Source organism: Zalophus californianus, chromosome X (genome assembly GCF_009762305.2).
Source record: "Zalophus californianus isolate mZalCal1 chromosome X, mZalCal1.pri.v2, whole genome shotgun sequence".
NCBI lineage: Eukaryota > Metazoa > Chordata > Mammalia > Carnivora > Otariidae > Zalophus > Zalophus californianus.
Genome location: NC_045612.1, coordinates 113882063 through 113905203, shown reverse-complemented (window position 1 = coordinate 113905203; position 23141 = coordinate 113882063). Strand labels below are relative to the sequence as shown.

General features: G+C 43.4%; 2 protein-coding genes across 5 annotated transcripts in view; one reads left to right on the top strand and one right to left on the bottom strand.

Annotated features, from left to right (window-relative positions):
- Nucleotides 1-6969: 6969 nt before the first annotated feature.
- PDHA1 (pyruvate dehydrogenase E1 subunit alpha 1) lies at nucleotides 6970-22691 on the top strand. 2 transcript variants are annotated; one of them, XM_027607876.2, is made up of 11 exons: nucleotides 6971-7159; nucleotides 12135-12194; nucleotides 12625-12798; nucleotides 13557-13683; nucleotides 14366-14457; nucleotides 15373-15465; nucleotides 16270-16425; nucleotides 16598-16669; nucleotides 18579-18646; nucleotides 20008-20116; nucleotides 20483-22691. In XM_027607876.2, exons 1-11 carry the CDS (start codon nucleotides 7103-7105, stop codon nucleotides 20645-20647), a joined length of 1173 nt encoding a protein of 390 aa, XP_027463677.1. In that variant the 5' UTR covers nucleotides 6971-7102; the 3' UTR covers nucleotides 20648-22691. The 2 variants fall into 2 exon arrangements, with proteins under 2 accessions (XP_027463678.1, XP_027463677.1); XM_027607877.1 differs by lacking the exon at nucleotides 15373-15465 and having other exon boundaries at nucleotides 6970-7159.
- The window catches only part of MAP3K15 (mitogen-activated protein kinase kinase kinase 15), a 117642-nt gene continuing 116162 nt past the window's right edge, over nucleotides 21662-23141 (bottom strand). For 2 of the 3 annotated variants that reach the window (XM_035725496.1, XM_035725498.1), the window contains 3 exons: nucleotides 22482-22591; nucleotides 22318-22394; nucleotides 21662-21795 (listed from right to left, as the gene is read on the bottom strand). In XM_035725496.1, the coding sequence (XP_035581389.1) occupies nucleotides 21696-21795; nucleotides 22318-22394; nucleotides 22482-22591 (287 nt within the window). In that variant the 3' untranslated portion in view covers nucleotides 21662-21695. The remainder of the gene's footprint in view (nucleotides 21796-22317; nucleotides 22395-22481; nucleotides 22592-23141) is intronic. The other variant, XM_035725497.1, reaches the window with a different exon arrangement.

Sequence of the window (23141 nt, the reverse complement as noted above, 5' to 3'; positions counted from 1 at the left end):
TTTTTAAGATTTTATTTATTTATTTGAGAGACACGGAGAGAGAGCGCGTAAGCATGAGTGGCGGGGAGGAGCAGAGGGAGAGGGAGAAGCAGGCTCCCCACCGAGCAGGGAGCTTGACATGGGGCTCGATCCCGGGACTCCAAGATCATGACCTGAGCCGAAGGCAGCCAACCAACCTACTGAGCCACCCAGGTGCCCCTTGCTATTTGGTTTTTAAAGACACTAGCTCTTCTCTCCTGTAATGCTTTCCCCATTTTTTTATTTTACAGGTTGCATCCTGCCGGCTGGTAGAAAGTCTAGAGGCTTGCTGGAATTCTGCTTGGATTTGGAGGCCAGAATATTCTGCAGGTGGTGAGGCGCCTGGGCTGCTCTCGGGCAAGAGGTACGGGGCTGCTGCTTGATCGGGTGCTCTCAATTTAGTCCTGGTTCTAAAGTTTCCAGTGGCTAGATCCATTATTTAATGCCTGGGATATGAAAACTCAAGGATTCCTTCTGTATTTATTAGCAGAAACTGTCCCATAAAGATCTTTCCCTCACCAACTATTGGTTTACAGTGAAATTCAGTCTGTACAGGAGAGGCCAGATAAATCCTTGATTCTTTTTTTTTTTAAGATTTTATTTATTTATTTATTTGACAGAGAGATATACAGTGAGAGAGGGAACACAAGCAGGGGGAGTGGGAGAGGGAGAAGCAGGCTCCCCGCCGAGCAGGGAGCCCCATGTGGGGCTCGATCCCAGGACCCCGGGATCATGACCTGAGCTGAAGGCAGATGCTTAACCAACTGAGCCACCCAGGTGCCCCAATCCTTGATTCTTTTACCAGTTTTTGGAATAATTACTACTGGGCAGCTCTTCGCTTCTAGGTCTTTCCAGTGGAGAGAGTTAGGATGTATATCTTTTAAGGGGAAGCTAGACATGAGTTTGTACTGCTCTTTCCAGTTCAAATTCAGGACCACCAGGCTTTGACCTCTTTGATTTTTATATTTGTGTCTCTTTTATGCAGAAAATCTAAGATTTAAGATTTTTTTTTGGCAGATATTTTCGTTCTAGTTTTAATACTGTGTTGTTCAATAGCTCCAGACCTTCTCTGTGCAATTATTCTAGCAACTAGGTATATGGTTAAATGCATTTGTTGCTCCTCATTTCCATTTTTATTCCATTTTGTTTTATGCTTATATAAAACATTTATATGGTTCCAAAGTCAAAATAGCCCCTAGCGGTAATCCCTCTGCCAGCACGGGGTCTAGCACATCAAACACACTCAAGCCTTCACTGAGTTTTTTTCACCTGGGTATATGATCATTCTATTGTAAATCACTCACGGGGGTGGGGGTCGGTGGGGGGGGCGGAAGCAGCTCCCACCAAGAAAGCCAGAGGCACATAAGGACCATGATTTACCCTCAAGTTCAGCTTGATTGAGTACTTTTGGGGAAACTTTGCAAAGGAAAGGCCAAAAACATATTTTGCTCAATCCTCTGGCTTCACCCAGAGAGCAGAGAGCCCTGGTGGGCAGGAGTGCTGGAGACAGAAGGACGTGTCCTCTCCCGTTCCACCCAAGCTCTGAAGTCCTCCTCTTTTTTTTTTATAGAGCCTGTCAATGTTTATTTTCCTGTAAGTTAGGAAATGAAAGCGTTCTTTTTCTTGTTTAAATTGAGATAATTAACATATAACATTATATTAGTGTCAGGGGTACAACATAACGATTCGACATTTGTACATGTTGTGAAATGACCAGCACAGTAAGTCTAGATAACAGCCAGCACCACGCAGTACCTTTTCTCCCTTGTGATGAGCATTTTATTTTATTTTATTTTTTAAAGATTTTATTTATTTGTCAGAGAGAGTGAGCGAGCACAAGCAGGGGGAGCGGCAGGCAGAGGGAGAGGGAGAAGCAGGCTCCCCACTGAGCAGAGAGCCCGATGTGGGACTTGATCCCAGGACCCTGAGATCAACACTCCAGCCAAAGGCATTAACTATAGTCACCATGCTGTACACGACACCCCAGGACTCACTGAAAGTTTGTACCTTTTGACTCCCTTCACCCACTTCGCCCACCTCCCACAACTACCTCTGGCAATCACCGTTACGTTCTCTGTATCTATAAGCCTGGGTTTTGTTTTTGTTTTTGTCTTTATTTAAATTCCACATGTAAGTGAGATCATATGGTGTTTGTCTTTCACTGTCTGACTTACTTCACTTAGTATAATGCCCTCCAGGTCCATCCATGTCGTCTCAAATGGCACGATTTCCTTCTTCGGGTGGCTGCATGATCTTCCATGTTGCCCGTAGACCACATCTCCTTCCTGCACTCATCCAGCGATGGACACTGAGGTTGTTTCTGTAAATGGCTACTGTGCACAATGCCTCAGCGAACATAGGGGTGTTAGTGTCTTCCTTTTCCTCACATAGATGCCCAGAAGTAGCATCCTGGATCATAGGGTAGTCCTATTTTTAATTTGAGTCCTCACTGTCTTCCATGGTAGCTACAACAATTTCTATCCCCATCCACAGGGCACGAGGGCTTCCTTTTCTCCACACCTTCCCTACCACATGTTATTCTTTATTCTTAAGATTTTCTCTTCCTCAGGTCCCTGCCTTTTATAACTATTTCTCCATCTCCTTGGCCTCTCCTCCCCTAGAGGCAAGAGTCCTTTGTTAATGTTCTAGCACAGATGAGATTATTATGGCCCATAGCCAATGACTATGAACGGCAACCTTAGCCTGTCACCACTCATACAACACCTGAAGTGTCCCTCACCCTCAAGGTCACTTCCAACTCTAGCTTTGAAATTTCTGGCAAAAAAGGAGTGCAAAGAAAATATCCTACTTATTAAAAATTGGATTACCTGTTTCTCCATTGGGAATTTACTATTTTATCTTGTGTGATTAGTACCTTGTAAGGAAAAGTTGCCTCTTCTCCCCTACTTCTTTTTTTTTTTAAACTTTTTATTTATTTATTCATGAGAGACAGAGACAGAGAGAGAGAGAGAGAGAGAGAGAGAGGCAGAGGGAGAAGCAGGCTCCCAAGGAGCAGGGAGCCTGATGCGGGACTCGATCCCAGGACCCTGGGATCATGACCTGAGCCGAAGGCAGACACTTAACCATCTGAGCCACCCAGGCACCCTTCCCTACTTCTTTATTCAAATATCTATTTATGTCTGTATGGATTCATGGGTATTTATTTTCTTCGATGGGTTACAATCCACTACTACCGCTATTTATCTTATTGCTCAAATAATAGGGGGTTGGAGTAGGAGGGAGAAGACATAAAGAGAAATATAAAGGATACAGGAATAGTAGATAGAAAAGCAGCCACTACCCCCAGGGCTGAAATACAGCACCCAAGGAGGAGTCCCCTTGTTGGAGAGAGTGTTGCTTGCTGGATGGCAGAGGAGTTCACTGAGCCACCATCTCTAGAGGAACTGTGCAGTAGAGACAGGTGACACTCTGCCAAAGTATTTAAGAGCCATCACGAGACCCTTTGGCGCCCTCTCCTTTCCTGCCGCATTGACCATGATGGTTATGTATTGAAATATTAGAGTATCATCCTGGGTTTTTGAGTGACATCATGGATAAAGTCCCTGGATGATCCATGTTGGACCTAGACCCTGAGTGAAAAATCAACCTCTGTCGTAGTAATCCACTGATACTTGAGACTCATGTGTTACTGCAACATAACCTGGTCAGTCTATCTGGACTTGTGCGGTGATCCTAACTTGGAGAAACAATGATGTACACATTTCCCTTCATTATTCTTATAAAATCCTACGTCTTAAATCTTTATAGTGTTTGGGTAACAATGCCACACAGAGGATGTAGGATCTGCTTCTTGCAAATACGAAGGAAAGAACAACTTAGATCCAGTCTGCTACTGTCTACAGATACGAGTTCCCCCAAAGGAAGCAGAAGCTACCCAGAACTCAAAGAACAAGTACTAAGGGAACTCTTGTTCCTACATGATCAAATGTCCATTCAGCAACCAGAATGTTCTTTTTTTTTTTTTCCAATTTTAGGGAAAATTTTAATTTTTTAAGGAAAATTTGTAAAAAATTAATTTTAGGAAAACTTTAAATTTAAAAAGGTGCCAAACATATGTACAAATTTATTTTTCTTTTTATATTTGATTTTTAAGATTTTTTATTTTTTATTTTATTATTTTTTTATGTTATGTTAGTCACCATACATTACATCATTAGTTTTTGATGTAGTGTTCCATGATTCATTGTTTGCGCATAACACCCAGTGCTCCATTCAGTACGTGCCCTCTTTAATACCCATCACCAGGCTAACCCATCCCCCCACCCCCCTCCTTCCCTCTAGAACCCTCAGTTTGTTTCTCAGAGAAGACTATGGACTCTGAGAAGCAACCAGAATGTTCTTAAGTGTTCAGTGGAAATGGAAATTAAATCAAGGCCACTTCCCTGCTCCCATCCCTCCAATAGCTTCCTATCCCACTCAAAACAAAATTCCATTTCCTCCTAAGAAAAACAAAAAATTCCACTAGGGCCCTCCTTTTCTGGTCTCTCTCTTTTCTACTTCATTTCTTTGGGCCCTCTTACTGTTTTATGCCACCAAAGTCACTTGGTCTTTTTGCTATTCTTCTGATATACAAAATTTATTTCCACCTCAGGGCATTTGTATTTGTCGATCCCTTTGTATGAAAAGCTCTCCTTGGGGTTTTGGCATAGTTTGCTTCCTGATTGCATTCAGGTCTCTGCTCACATGTCCCCTTCTCAGAGGAGCCTTTCAGACTCTCCTCATTCTCTATCCCCTCACCCTGTTTAATTTTTCTTCACACCATCTATTGTTAGTATTATGTGTTCATATAATATTTATGTGCACTTGTTAATTACCCCCATTAGACTGTAAGCTCTGTGAGATACAGCCTATATTCTACTTGTTCCTTGCTATATCCCCAGTGCCTAGTACAGTATCTAACACACAATCAGTGCTCAATAAATAGGGTTAAATGAATGAATGACTTTGTTTATGTCCATATGTCCTACATTGCTCTTGGACACGCAAATCAACATCACCCCGATGCAAATAACTCCCAAATTCCTATTTCTAAGCCGTATGTTCCAGATTTACAACCGCCTCCAGGCCAACATGTCCCAAACCATCCAGGCCAGCTGCTACTTGTGACCTGGGCATCTGACCTCTGACCCTTTGCCTCTCTTTTTCTTCACCCTTCCCATTCAACTAGCAGCAGCATCTCACTTCCATCCCTACCTTTTAATGGCCCTGCTCACTCCCATGAGGAGTGCTCTTCTCAGGAGTTACCTAGTCATAGAGGTGGGAGGAATCAACAAGTTCTCTCAGCTGAGCCTCCTGCCACTGTCAAAGTCCTTCTTCTAGCCATTCTGGCATCTGCTCATGCTTTGAACTTTTGCTTTGAATACTTTTGGTGACACCGGTAGGGAATCTTCTCATGAGACAATTCTTACGGTTAGGAAATTCACTGTTATACTTAACTGAAATCCTTTTATTCACACAGATGCACACAATAGCTCTTTCTCATGGAACATGACTGGCATGAAAATGTGTAAGGTTGTATCCAATCCTCTATGGTTTTACTGTTCATCCTATTTTCTGGGTTTCCTCCTGAGTGGAGGATTATACCTCACCCTGCTGAGCTCAGATATGGTTGGGTGACTAGCTCTGGTTTATGGAAATTGAGAAGACGTGACATGTGTCTCTTCTGGGTAGAAGCTTTGAGAGCCAGTTTAAATGATCTCTTTGCCCTCTACCATGGTAAGTTCCTGACAGAGGCTATTACATCAGTCTGAGTGCCAGAGTGAAGATGACATGGAGCAGAGCCCCAACCAACCTGTGAGGGACCTGTAGTGTAAACAAGGTGACTTGAATCACTTCAAGTTCTTGGAATGTGGAGATGTTTGTTATGTTAATAAAACATAACCTAGCCCACTCCAAGTTAGTCTGGCTTTTCCCTGAACTCTTTTAATCATTTTTCACAAATTGTAATTTCAGCCTCTCACCATTCTGACCATTCCCCTGGATTGCACCCATTTTTGACACTATTCCCCTTAAATGGGGAGCCCAAATCTGAACCCTGTACCCCAAGTGCAATCCCAGTAGCCCACAACCAGCCCTTTGACCTGGGAAGTCACTCAATAGAGCCCAGAGTTGTTTTTATGTTTGTGTATGCTTTTATTATTTTTAAAAAATTTTTATTTATTTATTTGACACAGACCCAGCAAGAGAGGGAACACATGTGGGGGAGAGGGAGAAGTAGGCCTCCCGCTGAGCAGGGACGGGTTCGATCCCAGCCAGGGTCCTGGGATCATGTCATGACCTGAGCGGAAGGCAGACGCTTAACAACTGAGCCATCCAGGTGCCCCGTGTATGCTTTTATTATCAGCTGTGTTATGCTGTCGTTAACTCACGTTGAGCTTGTGAACCAATAACTAGAGCTAGAGGCCTTTTCCATTGATCTCTCAATATTTACCTGGGAAACCGATTTTTAGATCGTAGCTCAAGTAGACAGCACTGCATTTTACAACTGTTACATGATCTCTTTAAGACAAGTTAGCAGCAGAACCATTTAAAGAAACCAGATGTTCCGTCTTTTGGCTCCGACCATGCCGTAAATCTTCATTATTCCGTGTACTGAGCGAAGGCTGCAAAAGTGCAGCACCGGCAGGACTGGGAGCACGGCAGGTGACCTACACGATCGTGCACGCCTACTCGAAGTTGCTAAACCTAAGGAAAAGGTCATTTTCCCGCGGGGCCCTGGAGGCGGGGCTCCACTTTCCCAGGCCGACGCACTCATGGTCCGGTATCCCCACCCTTCCGTGGCGTGGTGACGGAAGGAGCCTCCAGCCCCCGCCGTCTCTGGCGCCGACACCCAATGGGCGGTCGCGGGCCTTTTCGGTGGGCGGGGCACACCCTGGGAGCCAGCCTGGTTGGCCTGCGGCCCGGCGCGGCGCATGACGTCTTTCCGTTGCCTCCCGTCATGCTGCGGTTAAGGCGTGGCGTCCCCTCCGGGCGCCTGAAGGAGACTTGAAGATTCCTGGGACGCGCGGGTGGAGTCTTTGGGAGTAGCCGCCGCCACTGCCGCCACTGCCACTGCCGACAATCCATGAGGAAAATGCTCGCCGCTGTCTCTCGCGTGTTGTCGGGCGTCGCCCAGAAGCCGGTGAGGCAGCGTGGGCGGCCCGGGGTAGGGCGCGAGCGGGGCCGAGGCGGGGCCCGGGGCCAAGGCGGGGCCCGATCCCGGAGGACGCCAGAGGACGGCCCGAGTCTGGGGGCGCGCTGTTTGGCGCCGCCTAGGGCGCTGCGGAGCGTCCGGAGAGCCGCGGGCCTTTTGTTTTGCCTTCGCTCCTGGCACTCTGCTCCCGGCCCCGGGACGAGCGGCTGCCGGGCCCTTCTGCAGCGAATGGGGGAGGGGAGCTCTACAAGGTCCGCGGGGAGGTTAGCCGCGGCTCCCGGCTCCGGCTAAAGTAGGTGTGCTCTAGAAGTGCCCGTTCTTTTACTGCGGACAGAAGAGGGGGCCTTGGGCATCGCCGAGTCTCCAGTTGATCCTGCCCGTTCATTTTAAATCTTCCTCATTTCATTCTTCTTGACTGAGAGGCCATGTACTATGTTAAGAGCGTGAAATCCGGAGACTGGTCCTGTTCAAACACCTGCCTCACCATTTACTAGCCCTGTCACCTTGGGCAAGTTTTTGTTTTTGTTTTAAATCTCCCGTGCTCGGTTTCCTTCTCTCTAAAGAGGAGATAATTAGGAATATTCACCCCGTGGGGGTGTCGTGAAGCTTAAACGCGTGACACATGTTAACCTTTTAACACGTATGTTAAATGTTATTTCAGTGCCCAGTTGGGTATACATTTGTGGAACACCTGCACCCAGCTCTGTAGGGTTAAGTCCGGGTCATGCTCACCAGAAACTACCCCCCCCCTTTCCCTCAACGTTGAGTTTTCTTGGCAGTCACTTCAAGAGCAGTCAAGCAGAACCCAGAGGAAACCGCCCTCCCGCTTAAACACACACGCTTAGGGTAAAAGTAGCTGAAGAAAACAGCAGTGGTGCTTGGGAGGGTGGGGTTAGAGGTTAGCACTATTTATGGGTCCAGCTTGTAGATGTGCCTAAGGCCTTCAAGCATTTTGACCTCTAAGTATGGGGAGATAGTATTACTGGGTACAACTGCAGCCAAGCTTGACTTGCAGTTCAAGTTCTAGTAACTCCCAGGATTTTGGGGCAGTTCTGCTTAGTGTGGGCAGAGATCGTTGAAAGGAGGTATACTCTTCTGGGAATCTCTTTGACTGAAATAACTACAAAACACAATTTGGTTCATCAGTTACTAGCATTTAATTGCAACTAGATCCACCTGAAGGATAAGCCCATTTCAGTTTTATTTCTGTATATCACATGATATATCCAACATTTCTTGAGCTCTTAATGTGTGTCAGGCACTAGGCTGTTTAATCTCCACATCTTCACTTTTTAGTTGAATGTAAGTCATGGAAACATGTTTTCAACTTTATATGAGGGTCTTAGGTCTGTATCATGTTAAAGTTAAAGGCCTGCAGTAGAAAAGAAAAACTTTGATAGAATTGGTGGTGTTCTGTAGTAAGAAAACTGGTGTGTGCATTTCCAAATTACTGTCACCTCTCTGTCCCTAGGAACAGAGAGAAGTCATTACTTAATATCAAAGGCTCATTTGCTTGGCTGCCCAAAATACTCCTGCTTGTGTTTTCCATTCTTCCAGCAATGCGTTGGCATGAAATGCAAATTGCACTTTATCTCAATAAAACTTTGGCCTCTTCAAAAATCACATAATATCGCCCAAATCAAATAGAAATGATTTTTGAGTTACAGTAATTTGTTAACTGGATAAAACCAGAGTGGAATATAACTTCATTTAGTCAAAAATTGTTACTGAGAGAAAAGATTATTACAACGGAAATGGATTCCTGTATATAACATTTATTTAATTACTTTTTTAAATAAGAATTAGAGACAGAGTTAGTGCTCCTTACTTTGAGCCGGCCCTCTTTTTTTGGCTATTTTGCTTGTTTTTCCTGTTGCTTGCATATGTGGCATTAATTATAGTAAAGCACAGAAAAATATTTTGAAGAATTATGTATTAACTGTAGATTGTGTGTGTTTGTGGGCCGAAACCCTGTTTAATATCTCCCCGTCCTTGCAACAGAGCAAATCAGGTAATCGGTGTTTCCATAAACTGTGATTATTGATGAGATGTCTCCAGAGTGCTTAGCGCACTTTAGGCTCTTGGGTCTAGTGTGCTTATTTATCAGGTTTCGGTTGTGTTAACACTGGCTAGAGTGTTCAAAGTGTTTGTTTTAGAATCATCAGAGACCTGTACTTTCTTTTTTGAACCTGTACTTCTTAATGCTAAAAAAGATCATTGTCAGATAAAGGAAAACACACTTGAAACTGTCAGGAACTGGACAAGTTTCATACTCCATAGCTTGCCAGGTTCCCAGTGATTCTGGGTTTGACACTTAGATCTGCAAAAGTGTCTTTAAAAATTAAGTAAGCACGTCAGATGTTAATACCATCAAGACGGGGACAACCACTTTCTAAGCATAGGTGATACAAATAGGTTTAAGGAATTTGTCTTTTAACAAACTCATTGTATAAAGTAGGTGTAGTATTTAATATCTTTGAGAACCTAAGGGAAAATGTTCCTGTAATTGATTACAGTGTTCACTTCTCAGGGGTTACTAGGGGCTGGCCTAGGTAGAAGACTTGGGACATTTGGTCTCCCTCTTTTCTCCCATGGTTTGCCACCCTTGAGCCATCCCACCAAAACCTTTAGAAATTGGATGCACTTCCTACAAAATGACAGTCTCTAAAATGAAAGCAGAGGGCCCAGTGTAACTTCAGTTGCTTAAGTACCTGTGATTTCATCTTTGAATGAGGTTGAGTGTTTTCAGAGTTATTTCACAGATGAAATTACATTTAAAATTGTTATTGTTTGTATTTTCATTATGATCGTTTGAGAATTTCACTACCAGTATACTTTTGACTTTTTAAGTAATAGGGAAGATTTTTAATTTATACTGGTAGAATCTGGAATTTTTGAACTGTTTTCCCTCTTTGACTTGAATGGTTCCCATGTATTTAGGAACGTAAAAGTTTTTATTTTTCAAAATGTGAATGGGTTCGTCCATGGTCTCTCAAAGAGGAATCCTATTTAACAGAGAAGCTTTTTAGGGCTCTCCAGAGAAAATGAAAGGTAATTTTTTCAACAACCTCAACAGTTATAAATTATGATACACTCATACTTCTGATAGGACTTTTAGCTTCTTTAACTTAACTCAGCTCCTTTTTACCCATTATATAAGTGATTCCTCTTATTTTTGAGATGGATAGTAATGAAACAGGGAGAAAGGGATGTGAGTAGCTTTCCGGCAGTCGTAGTCTTTGACCTTGCCTTCCCGCTCTTTATTATATAGAATTGTCCGTCATTCTTGGTTTCAACTTTAAGATGGAGAATTTACCTCTTCTCGGTTATGGTTGGTTAGTAGCTGGTTTGGTCTCTAGTTTTATTTATTAAGTTTTTATTTGAATTCCAATTAGTTGACATACAGTGTAATATTAGTTTCAGGTGTATGATTTTAGTGTTTCAACAAGGTCTCATTTTTTGTTTTTTTTTAAAGATTTATTTATTTGACAGACAGCGAGAGAGGGAACACAGCAGGGGGAGTGGGAGAGGGAGAAGCAAGCTTCCCGCCGAGCAGGGAGCCCAATGCGGGGCTCGATCCCTGGACCCTGGGATCACGACCTGAGCCGAAGGCAGACGCCTAACGACTGAGCCACCCAGGCGCCCCAGCAAGGTCTCTAGTTTTAAATATTTCTGAAAACTACAGTTTTTGTAGCTGTATCTGGAAATTTATTTTGCATTACAAGGAAAATTTCTGGCCCCACGATGTAATTTGTTAACTGGCAAAAATAACTGGTCTGTTTCATGATTGCCAAACATCGCCTTTAGTTTGTCACCTCACCCTGCTTAGCTTTACTTCTTTCCAAATTCCTCAGTTTTCTTCACATATTCTTAAGTATACTAGTGGATTCTCTCTGCCTCTAACTTAAGCATTTATTTCTAGTCTTTAAGCATTTTTCCTACAGCAAGGTCGTTGTCTTGTTGGCTTTATCAGATAATGGTATGTTGATGGGTGAAGAGATAAGTAGATAATAGGTTTTTGTACACTTGGAGGGGCGCTTAGCAGGTCAACTTTAACCCTTCTCACCAGGATCAAGTCCAGTGTTAGAAGTTGGATGGTAAGGTAATAATACACTGTAGGAGTACATCAAAAGTACTTTTTGTGGGATTTGAAGAATATGCTTCAAGTCTCCATGAAAAGAAGTCATGTCAATTTACATATCAGTGTTTGAAAACGTGGCGGAATGTGGCTAAAATAATACAGTAATAGTAATTGGTAAATCTTTGTGGTCTAATCTGGACCTTAGCCATCACGTAGAGTACTTCTGTTGTGAGCAGGTATGTTCAATCGAAAAAGTGGAAAGGAAACATTTCCCCTGCTTTTTACCACCCAAGCAGTAACAGCTGCCCAAACAGCAAGAAGGGAACGCTGGTTGCAGAGAACATCTCTCCCTTCTGAGGCTTGTATCTCATACTTTGAGTAGTTTAAAATATGTTTCTTATGGAGCCGTTTCATAGAATAGTGGTTGGCCTTAAATAGGAATTGGATCATAGTTTTATATGAAGAATAATTATGAAAGTAAAGCTTTGGCTTGTTCGGTGTCTGGTGATGACTGCAGATAGCAGAAATAAAGCCCACAGGTTATCTAGTCTCTCCAGTTTGGCCGTTAACTTCATTCTATTTTCACTGTAATTTCTTTGGGAACAAAATGGCCACGTGGATGGGTTTGATTTTTGTCTCCTTTCTCTTTCTGCTGTTACCCTTCAGAAGTGGGTATGATCATATTTCATCGGCCAGAGCATGGATTCATTTTGAAGGCAAGATCCCAACACAGTAAAGAGAATGGAGGATACACCCGTGAATATGTTGGGGCTTATGAAAATTCCAGGACTGCATCCTATCACTGATTGATAATAATAATGACTTTCAAAAATACCTGACAATAAAAAGTACTGATATGTTTGTATATTTTGGTCTTTCAAGGCAAGCAGAGTGCTCGTGGCCTCCCGTAATTTTGCAAATGATGCTACATTTGAAATTAAGGTAAGAAGTGTTTTGCTTTGTGTTAGTAATTTTGCCACAGGTACACAAGCCCGGCGTCAGGCTACCTGCTCAGTGGGGAGTCTGCTTCTCCCTCTCCTGCTCCTCCTGCTTGTGCTCACTCGCTCTCAAATAAAATCTTTAAAAAGTTTCTTACAACGTTTCTTTGAAAGTTTGTCTTTCAACCTATAACTCATTTGACTTCCATGGATTTTTGGTGAAAGTCATCTTAGATTTCTTTCCTCTAAAACTTGATCCTCTTGCACAGTGAGCTTTATGATTTAAGGAGTCAGAAGCAATATGTGGCATCTCTTATGTGCTCCTCTGCTGGTTTTTGAGTTAATTATTATTGCAATAAGATAATAGATCCTACAGTGGGTTGTGAGCGTTCATATTGTAGTAACTGGAAATTAACTGTCTGATTCCATTTCAGAAATGCGATCTTCATCGGCTAGAAGAGGGCCCTCCTGTCACCACAGTGCTCACCAGGGAGGACGGGCTCAGGTACTACAGGATGATGCAGACTGTTCGCCGGATGGAGTTAAAGGCAGATCAGCTGTATAAACAGAAAATCATTCGTGGTTTCTGTCACTTGTGTGATGGTCAGGTGAGTGGTGGTTTTGTAATAAAACCACGTTAGATGTAGGAATTTAAGTATGGTTTGTAGTTACTGGTTTTTACCCCGCCTTATGCGTCTAAAGGATTCGAGGCCGGCCTGTCAGAATAAAGACGGGCATGCTGAGGCCTGCTACGAAGCTCATGCTAAGGAAGTCACGCACGCTTCCCGTTGCTGGTGTCCTGCGCCTTGATGGCTTTGTGATCACCTGTAGTGCGTCTACTTGTGGGCAAAAGGGTTTTCACTTTGTGTTTTGTTTTGTGGGTTTAGGCCAAGGGTTACAAATTCAAATGCCTGTGGGCACCAGCTGGGTGGAATAAATGAGTGAAGAAGGCGGGACTGGTAGTGGACTGGCGTCGGCAGGCCCAGCCCACCGGGGGACACCATCACTTGGTTCCAGCCAGTTGGTGCCATATGGAAATCTGAGGTTAATGCTTCCTGTTTTTGGTTCCTCAAGAGAAAACAGAAGTGTCTATTTTCCTATGAAATTCTCCCAGTATTAATGTTGACATCTAGTTCAGGATTTTTTTTTTTCCAAATCACTGTACTGGCTTGAAATAGTACATCTGTGAATTTCCAGTTTGTAGTTTCTGGCTTGAACTTTACCCTCTGTTCTGTTTCCGATGAAAAATAGAGCTCCTCTTGTGGTTATTGAGAGTTCTACTAGGCCAAATTTTCATAATAGGCTGGGGATTTTATCTAGAAATGTGTATTGTATTGACTCATTACTGCTTCTTCCTTTAATGTAGGAAGCTTGTTGTGTGGGCCTGGAGGCCGGCATAAATCCCACAGACCATCTTATCACAGCCTATCGGGCTCATGGCTTTACCTTTACCCGTGGACTTTCTGTCCGAGAAATTCTCGCAGAGCTTACAGGTTTGCTATTGATTTTCAAAAAGGGGAAATTAGTGAAATAAATGCAGATTTCTCATAGTAAGATGCTGTTCCAACTTAATATTAAAACTTTTCTGAGTATTAAAAAAAGCGCCTCTCCCTTTTGGTGCTTTGGGACCTCTGTTGTGCTTTTGAGGGAACTGACCATTTTTGAGGTCATCTGGCCCTTCAGGTGAAAGTTTAAAAATGTTAGCTTCGTAAAATCAGAATACTGTTTGTCATTCAAGCATGCCAGTAGAAATTAGCAATCATAGAACGTAAATTGAGAGTAGGAGCATTTCATTGTATGCAATCTCAGTTCTAGGAATCTTTAATATTCCCTTTGTCCCCCTTGACTCTTGAACTGTTCTTGAACTGGTACCACTGGAAGATGTTTGTAACTGGCCAAAAAAAAAAAAATGTCCAGGGTACCATGATGCTAACATCTAAAGGAAACTCAGTGGTTGGAGATCTGGAAAGCTCAAGGACATGGGACTGGATTAACCTTCATTTAAAGGACCAGGAGATAAGGGTGGAATATGTATTTGCATAGAGGGAAGGGTGCTTATGGAATTGAATTAGCCTGTGAGTTCTAGTGGTTGAACCTCTAAGTAAACACTTGGGGTGTGGTTTTCTTTTATATATTTGGTTTTTGATGTGTATGTGCACATGCTGCCATCTGTAGGACGAAGAGGAGGCTGTGCTAAAGGAAAAGGTGGATCGATGCATATGTATGCCAAGAACTTCTACGGGGGCAATGGCATCGTTGGAGCTCAGGTGATCCACGCTGAGGATGGGGATTGCATGCTTTCCTAGATTTGGCCCTGGACCGTATCTTAACATTTCATACCCCGGAGAACTTCCCTCTGAAGTATTTTAGTCCTTTGGGGGCTTGGTGTACTTCAAAAGACCTATTGCTTCCTAGCCGACCATTTGATCAGTTAATAGATTTGGACAATGATTTAAAATTCTTCTTTTTAGGGTTTTGTTATGTTTTTATAAGTAAGCAAGAGCCCCTAGCAGCGGCCTATACCTCCACCTTTTCATTTATATTTAAGTACATTAATTGCTTTGGGACATCCACCTAGCCCTTCTTCTCCCTGCTATAGACTGTGGATGCAGGTATCTGAGGAGGAAAGGCAGGTGATCAGGATCATAGGGGCCACGTTAGAAATCATTTGAGCTTTCGTGGTTATATAGTACTTTTTGTTCTCATCAGTTAGTGAATAATGAAGTAACGGCGTGGGTGTGATATGTAAGTGATGAGTCACTAAATTCTCCTCCTGAAACCAGTATTATGCTATATGTTAACTAATTAAAAAAAAGTTAAAAAAAATTTGAAAGGAAAAATGAAGAACGGCATAAAATTATAACTAGATTGTTTGGCCTACTTTGTAATGTGATGCTGCTGTATGTTAAAAAAACACCTAGGTTTCATGTTTTGGCTCTTGACTAGTTGAATCTTTATAGAAGTGTTACTGTTTGATGGTTGAAATAGAAGGATTATTCATGTTGCTTTACCAGTTTGATTATAACATTGGGGGTAGGGTAGTTAGGGGTAGGGGCACGGTAGGGAGTTTGTGGTGATAGTGTAATTTCTGTCTTAAATTCTGGCCAGGACTTAAAATTCAGAGCATTAATTTCTCCCCTCATGGATTTCCGTGGTGCTTTCTTGGTTGGCCTCACTGCCAGGTGCCCCTGGGAGCAGGGATTGCGCTGGCCTGTAAGTACAACGGAAAGGACGAGGTCTGCTTGACTCTGTATGGCGACGGTGCTGCCAATCAGGTGAGTGTGTGTCTCTTGACTTGGAATAACCTTTGCGGTTTTATCTCCAGAGTGTTGAACAGGCATAATTCCATTTGTAGAGAAGTAGTCTGTTGCTTAGTAGTTGAAGGAGCCATTCGGGGCAGGCTAGAATTTGGTTTTACGGCCACATTACAGGTTTACTTGGTGGCGTGTGGCACAAGTGCTTCATACAGGCACTCCTGTGGAGGACCTCGCCTCTGCCTCTGCCTCAGCACTTCACAAACGCTCTGGGGGTGAAGGACCTTTTTACATCTTAACCCAGGGCAAACTAGTTCTTACATGAGTCCTGTAATGTGCAGACTCCCCTCGTGGTTTCTGAGCCTGGCTCTTTCTGTACTTTTCCTGTCATGCTCGTAGTCCTCACCAGTCCGTGGACAACACTCCGAGGCCCTGCTCTGGATGCTGATTCTCAGACATTGGCTCACTCTGGTTATCCAGTGGGCCCGATAGCATTTACAGTAAAGCATTAAAGTAGATAGCCACAAAGTTTTACATGTTGATCTTTTCCTAATGTATTCTATACCACTGCTTTGGCCCCACTGAAACGAGTGGTATTTGGTTTGTCATTTTCTTTGGTTGCAAAAAGAGATGATTGTCGTTTTTTCCTCCCCCACTCCCCAACACACACAGTCCTCTGCCTTAAAAAGCTCCGATGTGGAAGGTGAAGCTTTTCTTGTTTTTTGAAAGCTTTTGTGCCAGGGAGAGCGGCAGCTTTTGGGGACGATGGAGAAATCTAGAGAAAAATAGCCAAATAATACTTGAACTTTTTATACACACTTCCAGGGTCAGATATTTGAAGCTTACAACATGGCAGCTTTGTGGAAATTGCCATGTATTTTCATCTGTGAGAATAACCGCTATGGAATGGGGACGTCTGTTGAGAGAGCAGCGGCTAGCACTGATTACTACAAGAGAGGCGACTTCATTCCTGGGCTGAGGGTGAGGACACCTGACGTGAGGCTGGGGCTACCCCTTTGCGGCTTGTGTGGGTCCTTGACCATCTCAGACAAATGGAAGAGTTCTCTGTTCTTAGCACACGAACGGGTCCTGTAACTTAAAAATGGTTTGACGCAGTTTGATTTATGCTCTGCCCTTTTCTTTGTATGAACAGGTGGATGGAATGGATATCTTGTGTGTCCGGGAGGCAACAAGATTTGCAGCTGCTTACTGTAGATCTGGAAAGGTAAGACTTTTTTTTTAGGCCTCTGGGCTAATCTATTGACATTTATCTTAACATTAAAAGAAAGTCTTCCATGTGTCTATTGTAGCTCTTCAGGGGTGGCTGGTAACTGAGGAGGCGTGTATAAGGTAGAAGAAGAGTCCAGTGAATCGGGTCCCTTTGTAAATACCCTGGTCTTGGTAGCTCACCTCTTGGGAAACATCCCACGTTGCCCCCATTTGGGGTGAATCTTTCCTTTGAGCGCTCCCTTTAACATTTTGCCTTGTGGTTTGATTAATTATGTGCCTCCAACCTCCACCCCTCCTCCCCATTAATTGTAAGCCCCTTGAGTGAGCAGATGGGCGACCCCCACAATGCTTAGCACAGAACTTTGCTTGGATGATAGGTGTTCAGTGTAAGCTTGTCTTCCATAAGTTAAGTGTTACGGTTAAAGAGTGTCATCTTAGTCTTGGTGTTTCAGTCCTGAGAATCTTGACCTTTCAGGTAGAGTAGTAGAGGGAGAGGGAACAGTGAGGTTGGCTTAGGTGCCATCAGAGCTAGTAGAAAGGATGGTGTTCTCCCTCAGTTGGTGTTCACAGCCCAGGAGGCATGTCCCTAGGGTTTACCTTTCCCTGACATCCCCTGTGCGGTAGGATTCGGCTAGCAGTGATGCAAATGGGAAATGGGGGTGGAGCAGGGAGGGAGATGGAGAGGGGCTGCATGTGAGGAAAGAGGAATGAAATCGAGTATGGCTGAGGGGGCAGTGAGCTCAGCCGTCTACACTGGGACTCCCAAGACTAGAGGTCCAGGCTTGGGCGGTGAGTGTCATTCCCCTCTTCCCCAGTTCCTGAAAGAACATGCAAGGTACAAACTTACATGGAAACGGGATCGCTGGTTTATAGTATGTGTTGACTTTCACAGCCTGATTTTGGAATTAGGGGAGAGTCTAGAAACCCCCTTAGCCCAACCCACTGTGTTTTCCAGTAGCTCCTGGATGGCATAGAGCAGAAAAATAGGTGACACTTAGTGAGGGATTGACGTGTGCCAGTCAGGCGATGCAGTAAGCACTTCTGTGTTAATCAGCACAACCCTTGAGTTAGGTCCCTCACCTGTAAAACAGTAACCTAAGGCACAGAGCAGTTAAGGGTACGTAGCTACTGTACAGGAAAGCGCAGATTGGATCCCAGGTGCTTGGGCTGAGAGCCAGGCCTCTCCCATCCCTCAACTGCTGCACCAAACTGCCCAGGGGTCCTAGATCTCCCCTCTCCGGAGCCTCAGTGTTCAAAGTTGTCTTCTGGAAGGGGGCTAGTATATATAGCAGGAGGAAGCTGTCTTGGGGGTGGTTGGGCTGGCCAGCAGAGTCACAGGGCTACTCCTCAGACGTTGCAGTGACCACCAACTTTGTCACATGCTAGCCAGACCTGCGCGGGCGGATGGGGTGTCAGCCCCTCTGAAACTGCATGAAGTGGGGGTGAGGTAGAGATTGACCTGCCCACCCTTCCGCACTTTCCAGCACACCTAGAGGTTTGCTTTTAGGCTTATTCTGTGCGATTTTGTAGTGGTATTTTTCTCTAGCTTTTTAAAAGGATCCAAATGCTTGTAGATCATTTCATCTGTGAAAGGGGGGGGGACTAGCTTTATTGACCCTGAAGATAATACCTGCTTTCTAATAGGTTTTTCTGCATTAAATCTCAGCTGTTTATAGGATGATTATTTATCAAAGGCAATGCTGATGAAATATTTAAGATCAGTGGGCTCTATAACTTGTTCAATGTCTTTTTGATTTTAAATGAGAACGATGAAACATGGAATACATAGGTTTTAGCTAATAGGAAATTCTTGACACCTCAGCCAACTTAGAATCTGATGAGAACATCTTTGACTCTGAAAGGATATGCTGTGCCCATTGTGTCTCCACTGGGTTCTGTTTTAGGGGCCCATACTGATGGAGCTACAGACTTACCGTTACCATGGACACAGCATGAGCGACCCCGGCGTCAGGTATGGTCTTGGGAAATCAGAGTGTGGTGTCCCAAGTGGGTGGGCTTTGTGTGGTTCCACTCACATGAAAAAGCAAAGCATTTCGACATTTGCTTTGGAAGCCAGACACCAGTGGGCTTCATTCAGTGAATTAGTTGGTGTTGAATAGGTATTTGACTCTTTGCCGGGGAGCATTCTGAAATTCCCTATAATATGTACTAAATTGCAGAGACGGGGCACCTGGCTGGCTCGGGGTAGAATTTGTGAATTCAGGTCTCAGGTTAGGGGTAGAAGTTGCTTTTAAAAATTGCAGAGAGAAATTGTTTCACAAACCAGGTCGATGGTGTAGAGTACATATATTCAGGGGCATGTAGCTTTTGTAGGCATTACCCCAATAGAGTCGGAATTTGAAAACCTGGCTGGTAAGGAGTGAGGCCACCTGGCAACCTGGAGCATGCAGTATGTCGAAATCAGTCAAAACACGGTAGGTTACACTAGGAAGATAGGGAAGATAGTTTTACTAGTCCCCTTAGTAACTCGGGCATGTAATGCTGCCATCCCAAAGTAGATTTAGTCGGGAGTAAGCCAGCCCTAACAAGCCTGGGAGTAGATTAGAGTTTGAAGGGAAAATGTTACAAAGAGCAACTTACAGGGAAAAATAACTTGGTGTTTTCAGAACAGTAGAGCCCTCCGTAAATGATAACAGGTTTCAAAGATGTAGGACAAGGATGTACAGTTGACCCTTGAACGACACAGGTTTGAACGGCACGGGTCCTCTTTACACAGGGATTTTCTTTTTCAATAAAACAGTACTATTCTGTATTTTCTCTGGCTGTAACACTTCTGGCTTATGTTAATACAGCATATAATGCATGTAACATACAAAATATCTATTATTAGTAAGACTTGTTTTTCGGGAGTCAAAATTGGCAGATTTTCAACTGTTTATGGGGGGGTGTTGGCGCTCTTAAGCCCCACGTTGTATTCTAGGATCACGAATGGGAAAACCTACTGTCCAAGTTTTTGCTGGCCCCACTTCTCTGGGCTCCAGAACTTATTTCCTGCTTGGCATTCCGCCACCTTCCAGTCTACAGTTCTCACCACCCACCTAAAATGGCACATAAAGCAGCTCTACCACTTTCTTCATATCCTACATCTCGATCAAAGCAAATAAAAGCTTAGCCCCTGTTAGAATGCCTGAGAAGGCAGAGGAATTGCCAGGGCAGAGTTTTCTATGAAAGATCTAGAATGTTAGAGGCAGCATTCTTGTATCTATCTTGAGAGGATAATGGCACCGTGTCCCCGGCGACAGCTCTGTGTCAGAAACCTCCGTCTGTAGTTCACAGAAAACTGTTCTGACCTACTTGTTTGCCTCCCTCTAGTTACCGAACACGAGAAGAGATTCAGGAAGTAAGAAGTAAGAGTGACCCTATTATGCTTCTCAAGGATAGAATGGTGAACAGCAATCTGGCCAGTGTTGAAGAATTAAAGGTAGGCTCAACCGGTGTTTCTGCACCCAGAGAGCTGCCGCTCCTGGGGGAGCTACCTCGGTCAGGGGTAAAGGATGGATTGTAGTGTCATAGGACACTGTGAAGCAGTCCTGTTTGCTTAGCCTTGCAACCCAGTAGCACAATTCTGTGTTCCTAAAAATAGACTTTAGGTATTCATCATTGTTCCCATTGGTAACCCCCCAAATATTCCTGTGGATCATTGCCATTTAAACACCTCTTCAAAAATAGTACTTCTAGTCCTAGAAGAGGTCTAGTTCCATACTGGCAACATGTTCCGAGTAGAACTAGTTGGCATTCTAAGCTTCTGTTTATTCAAGAACCTCTTGAACTGTAATCTGATTTTTAGGAAATTGATGTTGAAGTGAGGAAAGAAATTGAGGATGCTGCCCAGTTTGCCACTGCTGATCCTGAACCGCCTTTGGAAGAACTAGGCTATCACATTTACAGCAGCGATCCACCTTTTGAAGTTCGGGGTGCAAATCAGTGGATCAAGTTTAAGTCCATCAGTTAACAGGAGATTGCACGTGATGGATGGTTACACCTTCAGTGGGCTGTTGGACTCCAACTGTAAGGGACTCTGTTCTCAACTTTAAGGAAGAAAACCACATAAAAAGAATGTAGGCTAAGATAGTAAGTGCATGTGTTTTGTACAGTGCATTAAAAGGTGTTACTGCACACTTAAGTACTTAGTGTGAATATTATATGATTTTAGATTTCAAATTATTTCCTTAAAATGGTTCTATTTCTTTTAATAACAGTATTTGCTAAATAGTACACAAATCAAAAGCCATTCATTCCTACCTTTGAGGGGAGTGTGAGCATTCCCTTGACCTTTGCAAGGGCCCATGCACACCCCTCGTGACCGTCATTTTTCAATAAAATATTATCTCCAGGGAGGGGGGTAGAAGGACAATTCCAGTTTATTTTTAAGTAATCTCTACACCCAACGTGGGGCTCAAACTCATGATGCTGAGATCAAGAGTCGCACACTCCACTGACTGAGCCAGCTGGGTGCCCCGACAACGCCATTTTTAAATAAGACCATAATCATTTCAACAGCCAAATAACTTAAGTTTTCTTCATTTATACATTAAATACAAAGCTATTTTCTTAATAGTTTTCTATTTACATTCATATCAAACATTAAATACAAGGCATATTACCAATTTTATCTTTTTAAGTACAATGCCAGTTTATAGTAACCTATGGTCTAAAACAGTGATGCCCAGCCCACCCTGTTACTTTAGACACCTGTTTCACAGGTGTACTGAGTTTTCCACTGAAGCAACATTGAAATTCGTTTTAAAGAATTCCACAATATTCTGGGACGTCAAAATTAGAGTTCAGTCACTGTTCTCACAATACATAAAGTTCTACTCACCTTTAAAACATGTTAAGTAACAGGTTTAAAAAAAAAAACCCACCCCACGTCAGTAATTTTTTAAAACTTCAATTTCTTAAATAATGCGGTCTTCCTTGTGTCAACGCAATGGAATTTGTGTTATGTTAACAGAAGTTTTACCAAAGATGCCAGCTCTTGGCTCCCTCTGTCCCCTGGCCTAGCCGACTGGTTCAGCCTCATCTTGGGAGGCCAGGGACCCCTGAGCCCTCCTTCGGTATTGGGAGACTGCTGTCCAGAGCCTGCAGAGGAGACCACCACTAGGAAACAATCAAGAGTCATCTTTAAAGAGTCGTAAGAAAAGAGAATTTCAAAGTCACACCACCAAATACTTCTTTAAGAGCCCTTATGTCAAAAGCTACAGTATATAATTCTAGACTTGTCTAGATTGCCAAAATGCAGTTCCTAACTTAGAGCTCTGTCCCCGTGTATTTGGGCTCCAGCAGGAGTGGCACGTGGCCTCAGGCATGTACAGGAGGGCCAGGTGGCTGTGTGCAGGGCAGGCTGAGGAAAGAAGGGCTGGAGAGAGTCCGGAGGGCAGAGGACTGCTGAGGCGGTTGGGGGGAGCTCTGGGGTTTCACATCCCTTTGGTACCCAACTTTACTGGAAGAAAACTCCAGAGTTGGAGGGGAAGTTGGGTAGTTGGTTTTCTGACTAAGCCACGGATAAGAAAATTAATTTCAATGAAGGGGGAGAGTGACCACCACTTTGTTTTCTGATTTAGAAGCACAATCACAGGAAAAAAGTCATTTTCTATTACAATGTTTTGAAGCCTTTCTTACCGTAGTCTAAGGTGTCTTAGATCTTCCTTAGTGATGTCATTAAGAATATCAGAAAGGGTATAGCCCTCTTCAATAATCTGAAACAAATATCAAATACAGAAGAGCTAAGCTGCTTGTAATAATGACTTAGGAATTTTTTTTTTTTTTTTTGGTCACAGATTTACCTTTTCTATTGTACTCGCATCTGCTCCTTGGAGTTGTAACCAGTCTATGAGCTCTTGATCAGTTTTTTGCCCCTGAGACCCAGGAGGGGATGCTGGGTTCTCTGTAGTATCTGCAATGATGAGAAATTTGTTTTGTTGTGTATTAATGTTTAACAGTAAAACTCTTCAAAGTAACAGGTTGGATGAAATAAACTATTACATACAACATAAGTGTGATTTGAAAGGATATGAGTTAAACCTGTCTGAGCTGCTCTAATCCACAGTCCATAGTTCCTGGATTCACTTTCCAGAGATTAAAGGGACCACAGGTAAGGGTGTTACTTACTTGGGAATTTGATGTGCTTTATGTCTACCACTTTAAATGCTTAGTCCAGTCTTTAAAATGCTTTTTATAAGGAATCCCATCCTTAACTGCACTGGAAATCAAATGAGGACATGGGACTCAGTACTGAGATTTTTGTCAGTGCTTATCCATCCCACATTCCAAGAGGTGGCTGGCTGCAGCTGTTTCGTAAGTGGCACGAAATGGATTAGGTTTACTAAGGTTTCATTTCTGCAGTCACCCTTTTTAGGTATGTAGTGCTGTGAACTTTGATGAGCAGTCATGTAACCATCCAGATGACAAATTTCCATCACACCCAGAAGTTCTTGCAGCCTTTT